The sequence below is a fragment of the Terrapene carolina genome, unplaced genomic scaffold (assembly GCF_002925995.2).
Source record: "Terrapene carolina triunguis isolate 2854851 unplaced genomic scaffold, T_m_triunguis-2.0 Scaffold67, whole genome shotgun sequence".
Classification (NCBI taxonomy): domain Eukaryota; kingdom Metazoa; phylum Chordata; order Testudines; family Emydidae; genus Terrapene; species Terrapene triunguis.
Window position 1 is genome coordinate 32,538,692 of NW_020664418.1, and position 23,311 is coordinate 32,562,002.

The 23,311-nt window shown below is 40.8% G+C and overlaps 1 protein-coding gene across 2 annotated transcripts in view; it reads right to left on the minus strand.

Annotated features, from left to right (window-relative positions):
* SHC4 (SHC adaptor protein 4) overlaps nucleotides 1–23,311 on the minus strand; it is a 51,789-nt gene continuing 28,478 nt past the window's right edge. For both annotated transcript variants that reach the window (XM_024200567.1, XM_024200573.1), the window contains 10 exons: nucleotides 21,556–21,619; nucleotides 20,618–20,737; nucleotides 18,630–18,683; nucleotides 14,366–14,417; nucleotides 12,115–12,241; nucleotides 7,986–8,163; nucleotides 6,447–6,507; nucleotides 4,289–4,468; nucleotides 2,176–2,429; nucleotides 1–1,332 (listed from right to left, as the gene is read on the minus strand). In XM_024200567.1, the coding sequence (XP_024056335.1) occupies nucleotides 1,177–1,332; nucleotides 2,176–2,429; nucleotides 4,289–4,468; nucleotides 6,447–6,507; nucleotides 7,986–8,163; nucleotides 12,115–12,241; nucleotides 14,366–14,417; nucleotides 18,630–18,683; nucleotides 20,618–20,737; nucleotides 21,556–21,619 (1,246 nt within the window). In that variant the 3' untranslated portion in view covers nucleotides 1–1,176. The remainder of the gene's footprint in view (nucleotides 1,333–2,175; nucleotides 2,430–4,288; nucleotides 4,469–6,446; nucleotides 6,508–7,985; nucleotides 8,164–12,114; nucleotides 12,242–14,365; nucleotides 14,418–18,629; nucleotides 18,684–20,617; nucleotides 20,738–21,555; nucleotides 21,620–23,311) is intronic.

Consider the following 23,311-nt stretch of genomic DNA (forward strand, 5'->3'; position numbering starts at 1 on the left):
TCTCCTATTACTCATTGAAACACTGCTCCTTAACTACCAATAAACTACTGACTCTCTCAGATATGCTGATTACAGGTTCGTTCAGATTTACAGCATTTATTGTGACAAAACAGAATATATTTTCTTAAAAAGTCATTTCCAATGTTTATGATCAAATGGAAACTAAGCAAGCAAGGGGCAGATATCACATCATTTGGAGAAAAAGTTTGTACAATAATCTCTAGAACATGCAAAATTCATTTTTTTTTAAATATTTCCCCCCTCAAAATGTATCATTTGTCTCATTCAGTTTCTCTAATTTGTCAATATCAATGGAATCAATGAAAAATATATTTAACCTAGTTTTAAAAAGATACATTTCCAGTAATTGTTGGCAATAATAGTAAAATTATATGCAAGACACAAAAATATTAGAATCTAGCATGCTTGCTCTTTGATACATTCTATTTCAAAATTACACTTCATTTACATATCTTTATTTCCGTTTAGTAAATGTTGCATAATCTCAAATCTTTGAACAGTCAGACAGTGATTAAAAAACTGATTGTTACTAAGAAAACAGGCAACCTTTCTATTGTGTATGCCATTCATTTTAAACATTATTTGCTATTAAAGTGCTGTTATAAGCAAAATGAAATAAAGTTAGTGTCTACTGTAAGCAAGTGACATGTTAGTAATATTCAAATACTTTGTTTTGGCAAGTAGTTCTAAACCTACACATGTTCATGTATCCACTTGAAACTAATCCAATATAAATAATATTTGTTTCCAATAATTCCATGACTAAAAGGCACATACTAATGTCCCAGCAGTTTGTTCAAGTGAGCTTTTCCATGTATAAGTTTAATTGTGCTTTTAAATAGTTACTGATTCAGTATGACCTTGAAAGTGATATCTGTGCATGTCTTTTTTTCCCAAATGGATCTCTCACTCTCCAGGGGTTTCATTTTGCTAAGATTAACACTATATATATCTATATAGCTATGCATATTGATCTCTATAGATCTACATAGATATACATATATTCATACATACACATGAAAAGAAGTCTTCCGTAACAGCAGCTGAAAAGTGCAGTTTATACTTTTTGAGTTGGCTTTGTAGTAATGAAGTTTAAGAATAGTCAATGCAGTTTTCACAAATTAATTGCCTTGGGAATTTTGAGATCCAACAGTGTTATTTGTTGTATTGCATGTGTCCTGTGTTATTCTGTTTTCTCACTGGCTGTTTCAAGCTCACTTCACTTCCAGAAGAGATGATTGGCAGATTATTTTCCATGTGGTAGCGAATAAGATGACCCACACTATCAAACACATGGTCTTTGGTTCTGACCTTTAAAGAAAGCAAAAGAATTGATTTAAGTTTATTTTCAATTAAAAATTATCACTTTGAAGTCAACAGGAATTAAAGCCACTGAATTCAGCAGGATCAATAGGCAGGGTTGCAGTGACACACACTTTAACAGAACAAATAGTTTAAATATTGTTCTGTTATCTGTTTTGCCGCTGGTTTTCCTATGTGCCAGCCAAAAGTAACACCTGTGATACCCTGTCTTGTGCTGGGTCCGTATTCTGCTATGGTGATGTCATACCCATTGCACAGGCAAGGGAGAACAATGAGGGAGAAAGGGGAAGTTGATGGAATGTGTGCAGAACTGGGCACAGGGGCATACAGCTGTGAAAGGGGAGCAAAGCCACAATTTTTTCTCCCAAGAGGCATCTCCCGTCTCTCCCTCTAGCAAATTCTCTCTGGTTCACTCCTGCCTGTTAGAAATATCACTCAGGGAAGCTCCTCAAGCAGCTGTACAGAAGTCCTAGAAGGTTAGATTTCAGGTGATACAACTGACTCTTTCCATTATTTTTTCTGCATCTGGAAACCCTTTACTGGTCAATTTTATTGTCGGATGCTATCAGCATTTGATTATAGCAACACTTAATACTCAAAGGATGTGTTAATTATACACCCATGTGAGACAGCTAATTACCATAATGACCACACTCTTAAAAGTCTTGGGGTGAAGCCCTAGCCCCACGGAAGTCATTGGCAAAACTCTTGTTTAACATCAACAGAACCCGCATTTCATCCTTGGCACTTTAATATGCACTTTGCCTTTGAAATGCTGGAGCAAACCAGTACCTTTTTATGAGATACTTTCCATACATGGATTATCCATACCTTGCCTTCAGGATCCACCAAGAGTAAATGCTTTGCTTGCCCTCCTTGCAATCCACTCAATACATATTGACCAGGTGATGTTGCACTCTCTCGCACCAAAAAATCCCCGTCGTTGACCAAGAGGGTCTCTGCTGCTTTCCTGTTTAATTTGCCATGGTAACAATCTTCATTCCTTAACTGTTGCTTTATTTGTGGCAGAACACATACACTATCCATGTTGGTTGTGGCACGCTGCTGAACAGCTTCCGGCAATTCTAAAATTAAATGAAAGGAAAGATGCTGGACCCTTCACCCAAAACTTCAGCATAAACACAAGAGATATAAAACATTTTTATACAACTGAAACACTGGGAGAGTCAAATGATTCAGATTTGAAGCTGTAATCAAACCAGTCTTCCAGATAGTAATAATAGTTAACATTTTCAAAGCCTTATGCGCACAGTAATATTCACAGCACCCCACCAACTTAGGTAAAACTTATCACCCCCATTTTACACATGTAGAAACTTTGGAAAGTGTGAGATCCATTAAATAGTTAGTTAGTTCTCATGTTGCTAGGTAACAGGAACAGGGATTAGCCATTAAAAAGTTTGTTCTGATATTGTAGTGTTTGGGTTTTGTGTTGCAATGGTTGAGTGGGGGTGGGTTTCTCTGGGAAAGAATCACAAAGTTTGGAAGCTTAGAGGAGATTCCATCTTGCAATTGTATATCTGAATGTGGCATGTATTAGAAAGCTGTTGTTTACGTAGTTCAATGAACTACATACAATTATGAGTGGCACAAAAATACTTCTGTAGAGATGTGTGAGTTGTAAAACATTCTGTCTTATACCAAAATCTACAGACAAAATTCTTGGTGTTTGTTTGTTTGCATGGTTACTTTTACCTATTGTATTATTAGCACATGAAGAACACAATCTGATTATTTGTGATCTGATAGGTATTTTGTTTTTAAAAAAATCAGATCTTTCCTGCAAAGCAAGTTTGTCTTTTGGCTACATTATTTAAAGATCTAATTTTTCATTCTTCTTTAGCTGGCACTGAAGAGAATGCCACATCTAATTGTGAGGGTCATGTTGAATGACTCCAGCAATGTACAGGAGTATAAGATAATATGACAGATACAGCCTGAAAGGAAGCATTTACAGCATGATGCATCTGCTAAGCAAACCCAAAATGTTACTAAACACAACAACGGTATAGGTGGGTTGGGATACAGCCAGTCAGGCCTCAAATGACCCATCGGCAACATTTCTCTTAGAAAACTGACTGGTATCACTGTTTCAATGCAGTTTTGCTAGCAGGGCATCCTCTGGCCTCTTTAAAGAGGGATTCTCCAACACAGAGGGAACCCACAGATCCAAGCTGGGAAAGTCTCTAATGCAGGCCTCCCTAGTCTCCATCCCCTTCTCTCTGTGTGGATCCCAAGCCAATCGCATAAGTGGTTCAGGAAGGGAGAAGATAGGAAATAAGGAGCAAATTTTTAACAATCAGGGTAACTGACCATTAGAACAACTCACCTATGGACATGATGGATTCTCCATCACTTGAAGTCTTTTAAATCAAATCTGGATGTCTTTCTGAAAGATCTGCTACAGTTCAAACCAAAGTTATGGGCTTGATGTAGCAATTACTGGGTAAAGTTCTCTGAGCTGGTTTATGCAGGACATGAGACTAGATGAGCATAATGGTCCCTTATGATCCTAAAATCTATGAAATTGCAGCAGAGGCAGTTGACCTCCCTTGGGTCAGAATGGGTAAGATTTACATGCAGAAGACCATCCCATATCTTGGGGACATGATATGGCCCTACGTTTTCAAAGCAGCTTCCGGGACTGCCCGTCATTCCCTGTGAAAAGTTATAACCCTATGCATTTTATTGCCATTGATCAACTTCAGAAGACAGAAGTTAGATCTACTCATTGCTTGTCAGTATTTCTAATCTTTGGTGCTGCTTATCCTGAATTTAACAGCCAAAAGAGGTGCCTAGCAGTTACAAGATTTTTTCCCCTCCCAAATTATTATGGAGAAAACAGATTCCTTCCCCATGCATTCAGATGACAAGATCCTCATTTCAAGGCTTAGAAAAAGATGTCATTGAAATATGAACCTACTTTCATGACACAGCGGGCTCCCATAGACCTGGGCTGATGCAAGGCCTCTAGCTGTGTAGGCTGTAGTTTGCAGAGTCTGAGTGTTGATGTAACAAGGGTCATCAAAAAGATCCATTTTGCAAGCAGGTTTCAGTAAGGATACATCTTTTTTTGCCTTCAGTGATCTTTCACCATAGTTACCTGTAATTAATGGCAATATACATTGTATCTTCTTTTTTACCAAGCTAAAAAAACAACAGCTGCCTCTGAATGTTGCAGCTTTGACATTTCCACTTAAACCCTTCAGGGACAAAAGAAAAATGTGCCAAATTATCTCATTTGTCTTTATTTCTAAAAAGCAACATCCTAACCATTTTAGAGTTAAAATGGGGTCATCAAAACTTCTCAAGCCCTTGGCCTAACTCTGCTTCTACTGAAGTCAATGGTAAATCTCCCATTGACTTCAGTGAGAGCAATTTAGGCCAAAGCTGAGTAATCTTGAAAACCTCACCCTGAAGCTCTCTGTAGGGTTCGCTGAAAATTATAGGAGTGGGTATTTATTATTATAGGAGTATTTTATGTATTTATGGTCAAAATACATGCAGTTTTTCTTAACTTTTCTTTAGGTTTCTCATCTCAGGGTTCCTAATGCCCGTCTATTGAGTATGTGGCTGATTATTTTTACTGGCCCTGGATAATTCTGAATAAATTAACTTTTTCCACACTTATTCTACCCTGATTCAGGTGTAAAAACATCCATTGAGTCTAATGGGATCTCTGATCTCTCCTCATTCTGGGAGCAATTTGTAGGAGAGGAGACTAAAAAGAGCTTGGCTTGTTTAGCCTAGCACAACAAAGGCTCAGAAGAGATCTGATTGCTCTCTGTAAATACATGAGGGTACACCAGGGAGACAGAAGAGCAATTAAAACTAATGAACAATGTCAGCACAAGAACAAATGGGTATAAATTTAGGCTATAAACTAGAAGGATTCTAACCATCAGAGGAGTGACATTCTGGAACAGCCTCCCAGTTTTAAGATGAGTTTGTAAGTTTATCAATAGGATGACTGGACTTGAGGACTCAGGAGGTCCCTTCCAATCCTAACGTACGTCTTTAGGGAGACACACTGCACATCCTCAGTTCTGTTGCAAAACCCTTTCCCCTTCCTAGGAGCATTTTGGGAAGAGGAGGGATTTCTTCCTTTCCCTGCCCCTGGGAGGTTGGAGCTGATTGGTGCTTTGTAGCTCTGCCTGGTGAGCCAGAGGAGCATCGCTCAGCCTAGGGTCTTAATTCAGGAGAGCGTTAACCGAGCAGCAGGGTATTAAGGGAATGCTATTCAGATAGCCAAACAGTGACCATGTTTGTGCTATTTATCACATTTATTATTTGATTTATTCATCCTTCATATGTAGAAATTAGTTGCTTCTCTTGTAAACAGGGCAAATGCAGAAATATTGCAAATAAAGAAATTTACCACCACCGTGTGGGCAGTGTAATACAGTCCCCACCAGCAGGGCCAATGGGATTTTTAAAAGGGCCTTGTTGTATGAGGAAAAGGATGGAGCCAAAGAAATGTGTCCAGAGGCATCAGCAGTGCCACGTGAAGTCCAAAAAAGGAAGAGGAGCCTACTGATATATTGGGATATCAGAGAGCAAGTTTCCCCACCATGAAGGTGACTTGGAGCTTATAACCAGCCACACAAAGGGAAATAGGGGAAAGCTCAAGTGAAGAAACAGAGTTAAGATTAGATTTGAGACTAGGACCCCCTTTAACACTGGAAACAAGGCCACAAACATGCTCCCTCCAGAATGTCACAGGGACGCTGACAGTTCTGACCCTGTAATGCATGTGTATATTCTGTAAGAGCCGGGTCAGAGCTAGTTAAGCAGGGGAGCATCTTTCTTCCTTGCAGGAGATGAAAGAAAATAAAATAACAAAGGGCTACTGTATGGTGTCAGGACAAGTAAAATTGGTAAATCCGCCCGCAGGCATAAAAATGGATTAACACCCCCTTTGAAAAGTTGTAAGGCTTTTTTGTCTGCCCCTCAGCCGGGGAACTATTCATGACCTAATAAGCAGAACACTTTTCTTTATTATATCAAAAATCTCAGCACTTCCAGACAGTCTGGCTCAACTGAAATCTAGATATGCAGGGGAAGGAAGACGTAGCACATACCCACTGATTTGTTTTCTTCTGGACAGTTTTCATATATGTTGATGCATTTTGGGCTGCCAGCCTGGAAGAATCACACAATTTACTCTCAATTGTTAATAAACTTCAGATATCGTTTCAATATATACCATGCATTCCAGTGATCCCTGGACAACAAATTTCCCCACCCCCTCAAACAATAGTCAGTGCTGATGCTTTACTTCCCATTGGCTATTCCAGTGACGCATGTCCCAATCCCCGTGAAGAGTCTAAGCTCCATGGCAGGCAATGGGAGGCTTAGAAAATATGGGTACACAGCCAGTCTCTGATGGATGAGAGAGAGAAGCTTGGTTCTGTGTTTGCATTTTATGCCATGTTTGTAGCATGTTACAGAAACGGTATTAATATATTGACTAGCAAAGCATTAATACTCAACACACTGGGAACTCTAACCCTTCCTCCTCTAATGAGTAACCCCTTATTTTGATTTTATTCCTAAGGATATTTTCATGAAGACAGAATCTTGGTTGCCAAGCAGCAGCTCTGCTTCTGGGATCAATTCCTCACCTGAAATCATAACCCACTGTTCGTAACATCACAATTAGTTGCTAGGGAGATGACTATGATGTCACAAATGGGAATCAGATGATTTCATTTGAGGAATATGCAGCAGGATTAGATTAACTCCTAGGCAATGAAGATCCTGTTTTCATGTAAACATTTCTTGCAATAAAAACAGGGAGAGAGAATACAGACAACATGGCATGGAAGCAGAATGGTCACACTGTTGTCTGAATGGCATTAAAGAATTTTCAAGATTGAAAGGAAGTACTGAGAAAACGACACCTGGGTCGGGGGTACGAGGAATAGAGTCTCACAGCCGTGAACCAGAGTTCGGTTACATCTCCTGGGGTTGTATTGCCCCTCCTCAATAAGCCTCTGCTGCAAAGCCACAAGCATAACTGAGACATCCTCTCCCAGCCCCACTCCTGGAGGTCTTTGAATGCAGACTCAGAGTTCCGCAAGCAGAGCCAGCTGGTGGTACCCACTTCCCTGTGCTTGGGAATGCTGACCAGTACACTCTACAATCAGGGGAACTATCCCAGTAAGCTCTTAAATCTGCTGGTTTCACGCCCTGATTTTCTGAGTCCTGACTGTGCCTAGGTTCAGGGTTTATCTACCCCCTAAAGTCCCAGAGACCTTTGGATAATTTGAAAGCACGCTGTATCTTGAAACACACTAGAATTACTGAAAACTGCATCTCATACATGCAGAATGCAGTGTGGAGTGACAGCGTGGTCTGACCATGGGACTGGAAGCTGGCAAGTCCTAAGGGTTTGCAGGTGTGTGGTCTTGAACAAGCCATTTAAATCTACGACCCACTTTCTCCCCATCTCAAGAAAGAGATGATACCTGCTCTCCCAGAGGTATGTAAGGATGAATCAGTTAATGTTGATAAAGTGCTTTGAGAGTCAAATATGTGCTAAGTGTTATTAAAACTGGCCTAAAAATCCTTTCCCAAGCCAAGTAGTGAATAGTAATACCCGAAATAGACATGCTTACCAAACAGTATTGCTTTTCACATTGTATGGGACAGTTTTCCCTTTGGTCTGTTTGCACTTTCATTCGCATATCTAATAGTCCACCTGTAGGAGGTTCTTTCCCTGGAATTTCATTGTAATATTCATAATCCTCCTTTTCCTGCGTATTCCAAGATGATCCATCAAGATTCATCACTTCACTGAAAAATGAACCAGCAGATGAAATGAACCATATAATCAAATGATTCTCAGGGTAAACAGTTTCCATGAGTCTATCCACAACAAAATGGACAAACTAGCCATACAAATGCCATTGTTCCCAATGTTAAAAGCTGTTTGATTAAATCCTTTCACTCAGCTACTTCTTTATTTTTCCAGCTATGGTGATTTGTGTTAATCACCCATAACTCAGTTGGCAGGGTGGCATAGATACTTCCTTAACATTGGGACGGTCTGCATTCTCTCAGCCATGAAAATGATACAAGAGCCACTTTTGGCAATGTTTTACCCTCAGAGTAGACGCTGTTCATTAATGCATTCACATTATAGACTCTGGTCCCAATTTCTTTTGCCTCTTATCTTGTCTGCATAAAGCAAGTGTGTGGGACTTATAAAGGGAAATTAAAACTTCATGTGGCATTTGGGCAGCAGTTAGATAGGCCTGGAATTGCTTCAGGAAATCAAATATGGCTACAACAAATACAGTTTTCCAGAGTGGAATCTAGTCTAATTTTAAAAAACAATCAACAGAACAAGGCTCTTTCAGCTGGAAGCAAACACTAAAGGCTTGTCTACATGGTGCAATAGTGCATTTAAGCGTGTCACATACTAACTGGCATGTGCTCAAAGTTCCCTAGTGTGTGTTAACATAGTAGTGTTTGAAATGGGACTCCATTAACGTGCATTAGGGAAATTTGAGTACGTGGGCCCATTTAGAATTCACACCCCAATGATGTGCATCACCTCATTGTGTAGACAAGCCCTAAATGGCATCATCGATGGTGCACATTTTCCCGCATGCCTTGAACCAAATGATGGCTTCAACATTCAGCTGATACACTGCAAAAGCAGGAGGTGTTTCCTGCACTATGCCTCTCCTCCAAAAATAACAACGCATTTGGAATCTTACTTCTCTGTGTAACAAGAAGATAATTGGATAAAAGGCCACAAGCAGGAAAGAGATAAAGTTCAAGTACTTGATTATGTGATACACAGCTCAAGTATTTGATTATATGATTCACAGTAGTTTGGAAGTGGGTGACTCAGTCACACAGCACTATCTGAGGGAAGTCTTCTGTCTGGGGACTGTTCTCCTGGACTGGCTGAGGGCTGGACTAAATAATCTAATCAACCATTTCCATTTCTAATTTTTGTGATTTACGTATGATGTAACCTAGCATGATTTCACAGGGAAGATCATCTTTATACTTATTGCCCCCTGAGGTAACAGGTTAGTATTAGAATGTGGAGGGAGAGAAATACTCTATCTAATAAAAGAAAAATATAATTAAGGTGGTATTGTTATTATTGTTATGGGTTGGGTATACAAGCTGCCTTTCTTCAGGATAATTATAAAAAGCAATGAAGCACCTTTATGGACTAGATAGTTGAATCTATAGGGATCTTTACCCAGACCAAAGCCACATGCAAGGCTGGAGTAGCAGTTAGCCTTGTGCCCAAAGGGAGTTCTGCTGTGAGTTGATAAACTTGACTGGGGGAGACTGAGGCTACGTCTACACTATGGAGTCGGGGGTCGATTTCAGATACGCAAATTCAGCTACGGGAATAGCGTAGCTGAATTCGACATATCTGATCCGACTTACCCCACTGTGAGGACGGCGGCAAATCGACCACCGCGGCTCCCCCGTCGACGGCGCTTACTCCTACCTGGGCTGGTGGAGTACGCGCGTCGATTCGGGGATCGATTATCGCGTTCCGACGAGACGCGATAAATCGATCCCCGAGAGATCGATTTCTACCCGCCGATCCAGGCGGGTAGCGAAGACAAGCCCTGATTGTACTGGAGTGGTATGTCTGAGTGCATGGGACATAAGCAATGGAAAATACAACAGAAATAGAAAGCCAAGGAGGCAGCAGAACAAGCATTGGGAGTGTGGCCGTGAGAAAAAGATTAGGGTGAGAGGTTTTGGGGAGAGTGCTTGTCTGAAAGAGGCGTGGAACTGTGAGCAAAGAAACTATCCCCTGTTGTTTGAGTCTTCCTGTGTCCAAGGAAACAGGACTTTGTACATTCTTTGAAAATAAACAGGACTGCGTCAAAGAAACACCTGGCTCCATCACCAGCTTGTCTTCCTAACTGAAACAACTCACAAGACCCCACATTTTGTCCAACAGCCCAGATCAAAAAGGGGTAACATTTTTTAACATTTCTATTGTGGTAGCACATAAAGGTCACAACCTGGTTGGGTCTCATTCTGCAAGACACTGTAGAAAACATTATAAAAGGTCGTCCTTGCTCTAAGAGGGCAATGTAACAAAGACAATAGGATGTGTGCAGTTCTCAGCCATTCAGTAGCAGTGACCACAATTTGCCACCTGCCTAGTGACTACCAGCTTGCAGTTTCCTTTAAGTGTTGAAGCAGAGGTTAGTTTTGAATAGGGAGCTGAAGGAAGATAGTGGCGGCTTTGCGGATTCAGACTGGGAGCTTTTCCCACTCATAACGGGCAGCATGGGAGAAAGCATGTAAATGCTTGTCAGAGAAGCAGGTGATTGAGTGAAAGTGAAATGGGCAGAGTGAAAGTGTGGATCAACCTTGCTATGATAGGTTGGAGAGGTGGGCAGGGGGCTAAACTGCAGAGGGTTTTGAAAGTAAGGACAAGAAGTTTGTGTCTGATGCAATGGAGATGGGGGAACCAATGGAGAAACTTAAAGATGGGAGAGAGGCAACAAAGTCAGAGGAATAAGCCAAGATGATCTTCACAGCCATGTTTTAATAGACTTTAGGGGGATGAGGTTGCAGGCACCGAAGGCAGACAGCAGGAGATTAGAGCAGTGAAAGCATGAGATGATCAGGGCTTGGACCAGAGTCTTGGCAGCATGAGCAGGAAGAAAAGGTTGGATCTTGGAGCTGTTGTGCAGAAAGAAGCAGCAAGATTTAGACCTGGGCCTGTAACTGTGGTTCAAATCCGCAGACAAAGCCAAGATGATGGGCTTGAGCAACAAGGAGGATGGTGGTGTTGCTTGCTGTGATAAGGAAAGGGGAGGGCTTTGGGGGAAACATCAGGCACTCGAGTTCTGGCCATGTTAGGTTTCAGTTGATGAGTGGACATCTGCAAGGAGATGTCAGAAAGATAGGCGGAGATTGTATGTGTCCCTATGATTTCTCTGCTGTGTTGGTCAGGGCGTATGGAGGGGTGAAGCTAAGTCTCTGACAGTTCCCCACCTACTCCCTGCCCAGTTGCTGTGGAGAATGAGCTTGTGCTTACTCCTGTGTGCCCACACCAGAGTTTGCACAGCCCTTGGAGAAGCATTCTTACGTGCCCTTATTCCCATGTGCAGGCATATAGTCCAAGTAATAATCTAGCCCCTCTATTTTTAATAATGTAGCTAAGTGCAGAGCTCCAGGTACACTCTTCACACATTCAAATTCCAAGTTGCACTTGTGTTTATTTCAGTATGCGAGGCTGCTCTAAGTTAGGCCAGATAGAATTTCGGCTCCCAACAGGGCCAGGATCAGGAGAGCAGAAAGGTGGCTAAGAGTTACCTTTTCCCCCACCAACCCCCTCTCTAGAGCTGCACTGAACATAAACTTGGAACAGCTGAGGTTGGAGCTCAATGTAAGCACAATATTTAGAGAGCAGAACTTGCTCATTTCACTTACTCTGTCCTTATTTGGTAATGCTCACTCAGTTTACATGCATAATTTAAAATTAGGCTATTTGGAGAAGAGAGAATAAGGCTGAATTCAGTTCTCAGTTACACCTGTACAAATGGGAGTGCACTAGAAGCAGGAAAACTTGGTCTGCTATATATTGTGTGTACAGGGTTGTTGTTGTTTTTAAAAATAAAGTCTGTGCGTGTCCAAAAGAATGCCATGCACAATGCATCTTGTTTAGGGGATCAGTCCCTATAGCATATATTCATCCTTACAGTAGAAGAGCAATATTCAGGTTATAGAAAACACCATACTGACCTTTCATTGGAAGTAATCAGAGTAGAAGGATTCTTCAAGTATTGCTTGAATCGGAGCTCAAAAGCCTGCCCGATGGTATTTATTACATCCTGAGCCATTCCGTTGGGACATTCCAATATATGGCATGCTACAAAGTGATACAAAAATGTTTTTAAAACACTATTATTTATTATTTGTATTATAGCGGCAAGGACCCTATTGTGCTTGGCGCTGTATAAACACAGAACAAAAAGACACTTTCATAAAACATATTCACTTAGCTTATAAGAAAATATTCAGAGAAAGTTCTTATATCAGTAAATCCAGAGATGAAGTATAAAGGAAATATCTAAGTAATTTGAGGAGACCATGTTGATTTTGCTTTTGATGTGTTAAGAAAACCACCTTGCATGTGTTTTAATTTTAATATAAATCTACAACTTGACAAAAGAATCTAAACCTGTGTTTATATTTTCTGCTTTGTTTTTCTTATAGCGTCCTTTGTCTCTCTTCCTCTCATAGTGACTGCTATGCATTAAGAGTCAGATTTTCCAATATCATTCATTTAAACCAAAAGTCCAAAATAAGTGGCCAGATTTGCTGAAGACTTCAGCATGTTAGGCATATACTGGGCACAGAGGTCTTCTGAAAATCTGTCCCTTATTTAGATGCTTAAAGGGAAACTGAAATCTTTGAAAATCTGCCTCCAATTTTGGGTGCTATGCATTTAAAATCTGGCCATGAACTCCTGAAAATCTGGCAGTAGGTCTCAAAGCAGCAACTCTTTTACAGACCAGTCACTAGATGGCACTGTGAGATCACTCTGGCTAGTACAGTACACTGCATCCAGAACTGTAGACCATGACTGCCTCTGCTGCTACCAGCTTGAGGCCTAAAATTCAAGCCTCAATCTAAAGTCTACATTCCAAATGGTAGTATAATTCACTAGTGCAATACAAACACAAGCACTGATTTTACAGTGGTTTTTAATATGTTATTGCATTCATACCTGAATGCTTAATACTAAATGTCAGTGAAACCACAAATGACTAGATTTTTGGAGTGCCGTAATTCATTGACTTAGTCATTTTCTCATGTATCAGAATAAAGATGACATAGCTACGAAATGAGGGTCATAAATATCAGCCCAACCTTCCCTGGAAATGATTCCTCAACCATAGAAGACATCTCAGGAGTCAGTTGTTTTACATACTGTGATCACATAGACTTAGTAGTCATAAGCAGTGATGATACCCAAAACCTCCAGCTCTAATAAACAGTTTCCTGCTACCTGAACTAAAGGGAAATTAGCTAGAGCAGTATTAGAGGTTTCCTCTTCTACAGGCCAGCCACTGAAGGGACAAATGCTCTCATATACAAATACACCTGAGCAAGTCTCACCAGTCCATCTGCTAGTGGGCTGCTGTACAAATTAGATGCTAGTCAGTACATTGCAGAAGGAAATAGAATTACTCTGACCACTCCAATCCCTCTTGTCTTGTCCCACTGTCTGCTTTTGCACTGCCTGTGAGATGCTCCTGCATAGTTGTGCTAGTCAGTGTTTTGCCTGTTGCAATGCCACCAGGAGAATGGGGCTTTTTTTCTAAATCACAGTATTCTGTTGTTAGCAAAGGTCATCGGTTGCTGGCTGGCTCCAAAATTTTACTGATGTGACCTGCTGTTCACTGTATAACTGTTCTTAAATAAGTAATGCAAAGGATGCAATGATGATCTCCACGGATGAGGCAGCAGACTGGTATTTAAACAGACTAGGTGAATAAAAGTGAATGCAACTGAATTGCATGGGCTGTAATTCCATTAAGGGATTTTGGGAACATCATAAATTACGAGACAAAAATCACCAAAAAACTTTTTCCTCTCCTTGAAACTTCAACTGGAGCAGCTCAGTTTGCAACAGTGCAGGCATAAGTTCCCTTCCTCTCAGCCAGCACAGAGGTTGTGTGCAGAGCTGCCAGTCCTGCTTGGGAAGCTGGGAGAGCGGCAGAATGCAAGTGTCTTCTCATTGGTGGAGTTTGATAGTTAACAGGAGTTAAGTCACGTCTGAAGATTCTCATTGTGGGGCATGAGTAGCAAGGTGTTTAGTGCTGCAGTCCAGACAACACTGTCACCCCATTGACCAACTAGTGAAATTATACTACAACCCTGAAATGGACAGAATATCAAGCTGTTCTGTATCACAGGCACATTAAAGCTCATGTAATTGCTCAGTAGAGATAGGACAAAATACTTTAATCTGAAAATATTTTCATACCTCGCTGATTAACAGGATCTTTAGCTACATATGCAACATAGTCTGTTGTATCCTAAAAACAACAAAAACAAACAAATGTCTTTCAAGTGAGTCATTAAAGCACCATTGTCAACAAAATAACTAGTGTAAATGAGCACAGGAGGATAAATTCAGGCTCTCCCTTCAGCTTCAGAAATGATACTTCGTTAGATGTTTAGGAAAAGCAAACAGTAGTCAGCCTAGTGCATTGAAAGGAACAGTCATTTGTTTTGTATACTGAAGTGCTAATTCCCCTCCCCTGGCCAAAAATGCAGGAATTTCTTTGTTTTACATTCTTTGTATATTAGATAAATGATATTCTGCATTCTTGATTCTGTTACAGAAGAAGCAGTCATTCAAATGATGATCAGTCAATGGACAAAATTGTCCTCTTCAATTGTTATGCCGGGTTCTAAAGTGTATTAGACCTAATCCAGGAGAGCGGAGTGCTCTCTGCTTCAATGGAAGTCAGTTAGCTCACCTACCTATGGAAGTTCAAGAGCAGAACACAAACTAGCCAGCCAAGTACTGCAGAGGGCAGATTAGAATTTTGCCCATTATGCAGATTTTTTTAAAAAGAACATCTCAAAGAAGAACTAAAATATGAAATTCAATGGGCTGAAGTCTGATCTCTGTTACACCACTGCGTAAGTTCCAGGTAACTCCACTGAAGTCAAGTGGAGTTAGTCTGGATTAACACTAGTGTCATTGAGATGAGAAGACAGGCCTAAGTATTCAGTCTGGTTGTTCCAGACTCTGGTCATGACTAATATTGAAACATTATTTTTTAGTACAAAACCAGCAAATGGTGACTGACATAGCAAAAATAAAACATGTAGAGAATGTACAAAAGCAAAAGAGCCAGTTGCTAATTCAGTGTTGCAGTAAAATGGTGATGTAATGAATAGCATTATTTTAATAATTAAAGATGCATTTTGTTATCTTGGATCCTTAAGGCAAGAGTAGGGAGAGTGCACTTTGCAGTTCAAGGCATGGCTCTCTACAAAAGATGCAATCAACTGGCAGGAAATAAAAGCCCTTGTTTGTAATGCCACAAGAATAATCATTTAATATTGCTCAATCAATTATGAAAGAAGTAGATCTTGGGGCCAGCATAACTTGTCGATGTTTATTTTAAAAAGCAAATTAACTGTTGTGGATGCAAATGAAGCCAACATTTTCTTATTAAATAAATTTTGTGAACTCAGTTTCCTCAATTTCTTTAATTTCTTTCTCAGATTTTTAAAAGCTCAGACATAGCCTGGGGTACATTTTCAATACAAATTAGACATGCAACCAGTTAGCAATTAACTAGAAAAATACCAGACGTTTTTGTTGTATCTTTACAAAGGTTACGCACATTCATGAATTACTTCATTCAGCACCGAAATGCAGCCACCTCTGGAGTAGAACACAGCTGCTATTTCACAGTGCATAACAACATTACAGAGTTTAGATGCCTAATCCTGCAAGCTGCTGAACACCTTCCTACATAGTGCTAAGCACCTTATAGGATTGGGCTCTGGGACAGGAAGTGAGGAATACCATATCCAGTTGAAATTGTAAGAAAAAATGTGGTTGTAATTACCCAAAATGGCATCTGGCCACCAGGATTCACATCCTTATTCTTATGTAAAGTGCCACTAGTGACCTCAAGTGGGCTGGACCTCCATTTGACATATCATGCAAATGGCTCTGGCTCATGGAGCCCAGTGCCTCTCATCCATGCTGGGGCATTCCTTCAGCTCTGACCGAGGCCACGTCTACATTACAGTGGCAGAGCTACAGTGCCATAGCTATGTTTCTGTAGCACCTAGTGTAGACACTTCCTACAGCCATGGAAGAGGGTTTTCCACTGGTTTAGGAACTTCACCTCCACGAGCAACAGCAGCTAGGTCAACGGAAGAATTCTTCCATCAACCTAGCTCCATCTACACCAGGGGTTGGATTGGCATAGTTATGGCGCTCATTGAGCACTGTAGTTATGTTGTCCTAACTTTTAAGTGCAGACCAGGCCTAAGAGGGAAGAGTGTGACCTACTGAATCACCAGCACCACCTTCTACAGTACCTTCTGTAGGTGTTCATTAGAGCTCTTCCCTCCAAATACTGACAACACCCACTCCTGCTTATCCTGTGAGATCTGATGACTTCACAGCACAATATGGCTTCAGGCTGAACAAATAAGTAAGAAGGCCATGGGAATTCTGCATCTAATTTGCTGAGCAGAGCACTGAAAATGTATCCCAATATTTTCAAAATGGAAAAAGTTATGCAAAATAAAGAGAAACTGTATTTAGAAATCTAAAACTTACTAGAAAGTACACCCTATCTAGATTATCTAAAGATGGGCTAAAGCCAGTTTTTCAAAGTTAAACTATTAAGAAAACTGGTTACACTTCCATGTAAGTTAGTTAAATAATAGTGCCCTCCCACAAATCCACCCAACACCCTCCCCAGTCAAATGAACAAAAAGCCATAAATCAGTCATCATATTATACCATGGACTCTTCCATTTGAATTCAGGCAGCATTCAGCAGTACAGAAAACTACCATCCAGCATACACGGTGTGTGACCTTTTCTGGCAGGCAAAGAATTTGCATGTTACAGCAAAGTAAAGTAACTGCTGATGATATGATTCAGAGTGAACTTTAGTGAGCTGTGAACCTAAATTCAATGTGTTTTAATTAAAAGCAAAGAGGGACTTAAGCTGCAACATTTGGATCTGGATCTGAACTTCCCCAAAGTCAGAAGTTAGGATTTAGGTCTTTGGATCAGCCCCATCTCTAATGATTCGAAGAACTTCAGAACAAAGAGTCTTGGACCAAAGAACTCCCCACCACCACCACCTTCCCCCCCACACACTTTTTTTTTTTAAATAAATACAGGCAAGGTAATATTCCTATTCTCATACCTCCACTATTACCTTATCAGATAGGTGGTACAAGCAGAATTTCAAGGGTCAGATCTGCTCTAGAAAAACTGTGCTCATTGCCACACCAAAGGCGAGGGGCAAGGATGGCTTTAAAGGCACCTGGTGGCAGCTCCAGGCCAGTTTGGCTTCCAGACATGGAGTAGCCTCAAGGTTCAGTTACCACTGTAGTAGTAGCACCCCTAGGTCTACTCTACTCGTCCAGGATTGCCAGAGCACAGCCTTCCCTGGCCACACCGCTCCAACCCCAGAAATCCCTTTACACCAAGGGGGCTAGAAGCAGGTCACAGAGTGCTAGCTCTGTTGGCTTTATACTACCCAGGGATTCTCTACACAAGGGGAATGCCCAGCTGCCCACTTAGGGCAGCCTTCCATCTGCTTTATAGTGCCTGATCAGTTTACATTTTCAAAGCCAAAAGGGAGAGAATGGACATTTTTGAATGAAAGATGAGATTCTGGTTTACAATTAAACAGTACTGAGAAGTCAGTTCAGGAACTTCTACTTTCTCTGTCTCATAATGCAAGAGACAAGGGACAGTCAATGCAACTGAAAGGCAGCAAATTCAAAACTGATCAAAGGAAATATTTGTCCACACAATTCAGTTACACTGTGGAACTCATTGCCACAAGATGCTGCTGAAGCAAAGAATATAATGATTAAAAGAGACATGTATATGGATAACAAGAATATCTAGTTATAATAAATATTTTAAAAGAAGTTTAGGAAAGGATATAAATCGTCTTTTGCTTAAGGACCTAAGCCAAACTGTAACTATTAGGGATTTGGAGAAGACCTCCCTCTCCCAGGCTGCACAGATTGTCCCATTGCTGCCTACTGCAGGGTATTTTGCACCTTCCTCTGAAGCCTTTGGTGCTGGCCACAGCTGATGACAGGAGACTGGACTGGATGGACCACAGATCTGATCCAATTTGGCAATTTCTATGTTCATGCGTTCCCATTTCTAGGTTCCCCCAAATCAGGGCAGGGGGAACCAAGGCTGCTGGCTTCACAGAACCCAAGGGCAGGTTGAGCTCATTTTGAAGACAGAGAAAAAAAGATAAAGACATATTAAGTGTCCTATATATGCAGCAAGTCTATGGCAGAGCCAGGAATAGCACCTAAGAGTCCAAAATCTCAGTCCTCTGCTCTAACCACTTTCCTTGTCCTACGTGTAATGACTCAGAAATGTTAAGTACTGTGTAAGTGCAATTTAACTGGAGATAGGAAGGGATGAAGTAGAGTAATTGCAGGTACTTTTAGTCTTGTAATTAATCCTTATGCTTACAGAAATATATCTTACACATCTATACTTACTGGATCACCTCCAGAGGCAAATGAGATGGACTGCATGTGGTGGTTGGCAATAATCTGAGAAATACAAGCAGTCAGTTAGGAGTGTCCATGTGCTGTACATATAGAAAATACCAGATAACCCTGCAGAGAAAGTAATACAGGGACTACCTCATGAAAACCTGATCCAATAATATGCGCATCATACAATTTTCCTATGAGGGAACTTAAAGATGGGAATACACCCAGAAACATCAGATTCACATACAGTACAGCACGATCTTTGACTTCTTAATCCCCAGCTGCCGTTAGGGATTTTTCAAAACGAATTCAGCTGTTGATTTTTTGTATGATTAATAAACTAAATATTGGGAACTTGGGGCTACGTGAGGAGAGAGAGAGGTGGCTTTACAAATCCGTGATTAAAGTTAAAAGCCAAATGAGTTCAGTTAAATGTCACTGACAGTTATCCATAAAGGCACACAAGAAGTCAGCTGATGGAAGAATATTTTCCTGAACAGGACTCTCTGGTGTTTGTGGTCTGACGATATTCACTCTCTGCACTAGTACAGTTCTTTTATTTGTCATAAATCTCTCTAGCTGGATCAGGCATCAATTTTTCTTAGGTTCATGCATTACCTCATCGCAATGAACACACAGTTCTTTATTAGAACCAACTGCAATTGATTAAGCAAGCAGGCAAACAGTGAAATGTGGTGGAAATGAAAGAACTGAATACATTGGATTTTCAATTTACCAACATCCAGTAAATAGGGGCTAAAAAGAACAGCGAGACAGTGCCCTGAATTCCCATAATTCAAATTAACTGAGAAAGCATTAGTACATCTGGGGCCAGATTCTTTAGCTGGGATTTGGTCCCTTTGCACTCCTGAATGGTGCAATTCCTCTGGGGTAAAAAGAACTCTCCTGGTGCCCTGCACCTTTGCCTCTCCCCAGGTAGAAGACATCTAAAGTGAGGGAACTGTGTGATGGAGCTCCACTTTGCCCACGACTATCTTTCACTTGCACCGGGTCAACTCTACTGAAGACGCTTTGGCAATGGCACAACTTAGAGCTGCTCTACAATGTGTGACAGCCAGGGCTTGCCCACAGAATCAGGGAGTTAGAACCTAGCTCCCAGACCCCACCTGTTCAGTGAAGAAGAAAACCTAGCTCTGTATCAGAAAATACTAAAACAGCTGAAACCAGTACAAAAGGTTAAGCACAACTAAGGTGGTCATCTTAGGGAGCTGTGTTGCTACTGTGATCCAATAATAGAATCACATCACAGCTCCAAGTCAGACCTCAGCCCCATAGGCATATAGCGCCACATATCCTGCAGAATCAGCAAATGCGTGTGATAAGTAACTGACAATAAACACACATTAGCACAGCCTTAAACCAGCTTTGGACAACTTTGCACTAGCCTAAGGGCTGCTCTAAGTTTTGCTAGCTGCCTATGGCTGCAGTATCATTGAGGCTATACCCTGGGGTTTCCAGGAGGGGGTGCTATGGGAGATCCCCTGGAAGTCAGGTCAGTAACTCTAGGGCAGCTTTGTTCCAGGGGAACTGCCAAACCTCCCTAACATAGGCTAGTCATATGACCCATTATTGTTATTAAATATTTATTTTTGGTAGTGATAAGAGACTCCAGTCTGCACTGCAGCCCTATTAGGCACCATGCAAATGAACAGGCAGAGGTAGACACATACACCCACAGAGACACTGTTTGTCAAGTGCTTAGGGATGCTTTCAGATGAAAGACATTATTATAAACACAAAGTACATGTGACAAATGTCAAATTTCTCCACCGCTTTTTCCCCTTTAAATTCAGAGGCCAATTCTGGCTAATCTTTACAAGGCTTATAATCTAAACCTGAATAGTTTTGCTTTCCCTCTCAAGCACCTGTTCATTCTTAAACCACAGCTATCTGCATCTAAAAGAGGAAGAAAACATATTAACATGGATGGAAGGAAACCTCAGAAAATAACTGACCTATAAAGATCCTACCTGCTGGGTATCAACATTCATCAAAGTAAGGCTGCTCATGGAGATGATCAGTTTTATATTCATGCCAGAAAACTGAAGGTTACTTTTGCCAAGCACAGAAGACAGAAATTTAACTGGAGGCTATAAACAAACAAAAACAAAAAAACATACTGTAAACTTCATGCATCACAGACAGAGTCGAGTGATTTTATACCAGGGTTGAGTAGATTTTATAACCTATGATTATCATTCCCAGAATCTGTACAAAATAAAGACACAACTGATAAGATGTTGATCACACTCAGAGGGGGCTTTTAAAGGTAAGAAATACAGGCTATGATTAAGGTTTCTTAATATCTGTATGCAAGATTCCTGTATGTTAATAACAATAAACTAAAAACTTTAACAAAACACCAAAGAGCTATGTTCGTAAGTGATAGAGCTGAGTGAATAATTCACGAGTAATTTATCCATTTAATTCTGCTTCTTTTCCTGGGGACAAAATGTTTCCAAGTCAATGAGGAAATTCTCCAATGTATTTGTTTTCCAGGTTATAACAAGAATGTGGTCAGTGAGAGTTACCCTCCCTACGACACTCCATAGTTTTTAAACTTTTAATCTAAAAAAAGATAATCAGGGAAAATCAATTAACTCAGTCTCCTTACCAATTAAAAAACTGTTTTGTTTTTCAACCAAAACCTGGTTGTGGCAAAGCACTGAGAATTGGGATATCTGGGTGTGAACAGAAGTGTTCTTTTAGGGCTCCAGGACACAGTACTATTATTGCTCATCAAAGAATGAGTAGTTTTAAATAGTGTATTGTAAATACTCTGTTTATAACATGCAGCTGAACTGAACTTGCATGAATTCTATGGTGGGCTGAATCCTGCTAGAGAATCATCTAACCCATAAAAAGCAGCTATAAAAAGGAAAACATGTCCCACTAATGCAATATTTACCTTCCGCTTTTTTATAGCTCCATTTGTTCCTGATACAGCTTCGCACAGTCGGCTTATTGCTTCCCTGCAGAATAGAAAAGACAGCACAAACTATTGACCATTTAACAAGCATCCGCTCCAAAAAGGTCAGGAGACTGGCGATTTATAGTTACAGTTCCACCCTTAAACACTTAATCATAGAATAACAGGATTGGAAGGGACCTCAGGAGGTCATCTAGTCCAACCCCCTGCTCAAAGCAGGGCCAATCCCCAGACAGATTTTTACCCCAGTTCCCTAAGTGGCCCCCTCAAGGATTGAACTCACAACCCTGGGTTTAGCAGGCCAATGCTCACACCGAGCTATCCCTCCCCCCCGGCTCCTAGCAGTTATTTTGGTTTGTTTTTACTGTCCACAGTACATGGTGAACATTTCACAGGAGTAGTAGTTGTGTCTGACTAGATTCCAAAACTGTCCCAGCAAGTTACACTCCCCCACCTGATGGCCATGCTAGCTAGTTTGGGAGTATGCTGTACCTTACCATGGCCAAACTCAAACTGGGATTCTCATGGGCAGCTTCTACACTAGACATTTTGAAGCCCTTTTCCAGGAGCGGTGGCATCAATAGTGGAAGAGCTGTTGTCAGCCGTGCTAGATTTGTCTAAGTAGGAAACTGCTCTCTCTAAATCTCAGATGAGCCCATCTCTGTTTAAGAACAGTGTGCATGAGTTGCAAAATTGGAAGCTGGATTTCAAAGCCTCTCCCCTTCAAATGTGGGGTAGTTTGGATCTTGAGTTTTGATGTGGTACATTATAGAAATAAGGGCCAGAGGGGAAATCCGGAGCTGGCTTCTGTTTCTACTTGTCCTCTCTCAAGGTTTTTCAGTTCTGGGGTATCAGTTCAGATTTCTTTCTCTAATAGGAATTTCCCATGGTAAAACCCCTTTTCTCACTTTCAAGTATTCTCTTTAGGCACTTCCCATTTATGAAAGCAGAACGGAAGGGTATAACTCATAAATCACTTACAGTGCTTACTGGCCTACATCAAAGACAGATAAATTACACACTTCATATAGCAAAGTGGCGTGCTGTATTTATTTTCCACACTTCGACAAAGAAACTTCTGATTTAAAATCACTCCGATTATCACTTTTAACATGCAATGTAGCATTTAATTATCCTGATCCAGGATGGCACAGTTGCTGGGCAAAATAATGCATCTTGCTGAAGGTCATTAACTTCTCACTTACTGATGCTTAATGTTCTGGAGCCAATGGGAAAAAAACCCTACTACAATGAGAGGTGTTCAGCACAAGCACATCTTACTTTTTATCTGGGGACTGTTTTAGACAGCGTGACTATGACAAAATGTCAGCTCAGTCTCAAAACAGCAAACATTCCAAAATCAAATATAATGCCCGTCTTGGTAAACAAGCAATAGTACATGTGGGTACAGCACCTTAGCTATTAAAGGGCCAGATCCTGTGAAGTGCTCAGCTTCTTGGAGGATTGGACTCAGTTACTTCCATCTCCAGCTGACCTCTGGCATTGGGGTCACAGGGGAAATGAGCTGTCACCCTAGAACGTTATAAACTAAAGGTGTGTGTGTTGGTGCCTTTTTTGTATTGCATACCAGATATCTAAGTGCAGAGCTGTACTGTGCAGAAGAAGGAAGCTAAAGCCCCCTTGAATTGCTTGTTCTGATTACTGCCAAATCAACCCAGTGTGCTTGTCATCTTCTGTATGTGATGATTTTAATTGGCTCCTAAAATGAGGCCAG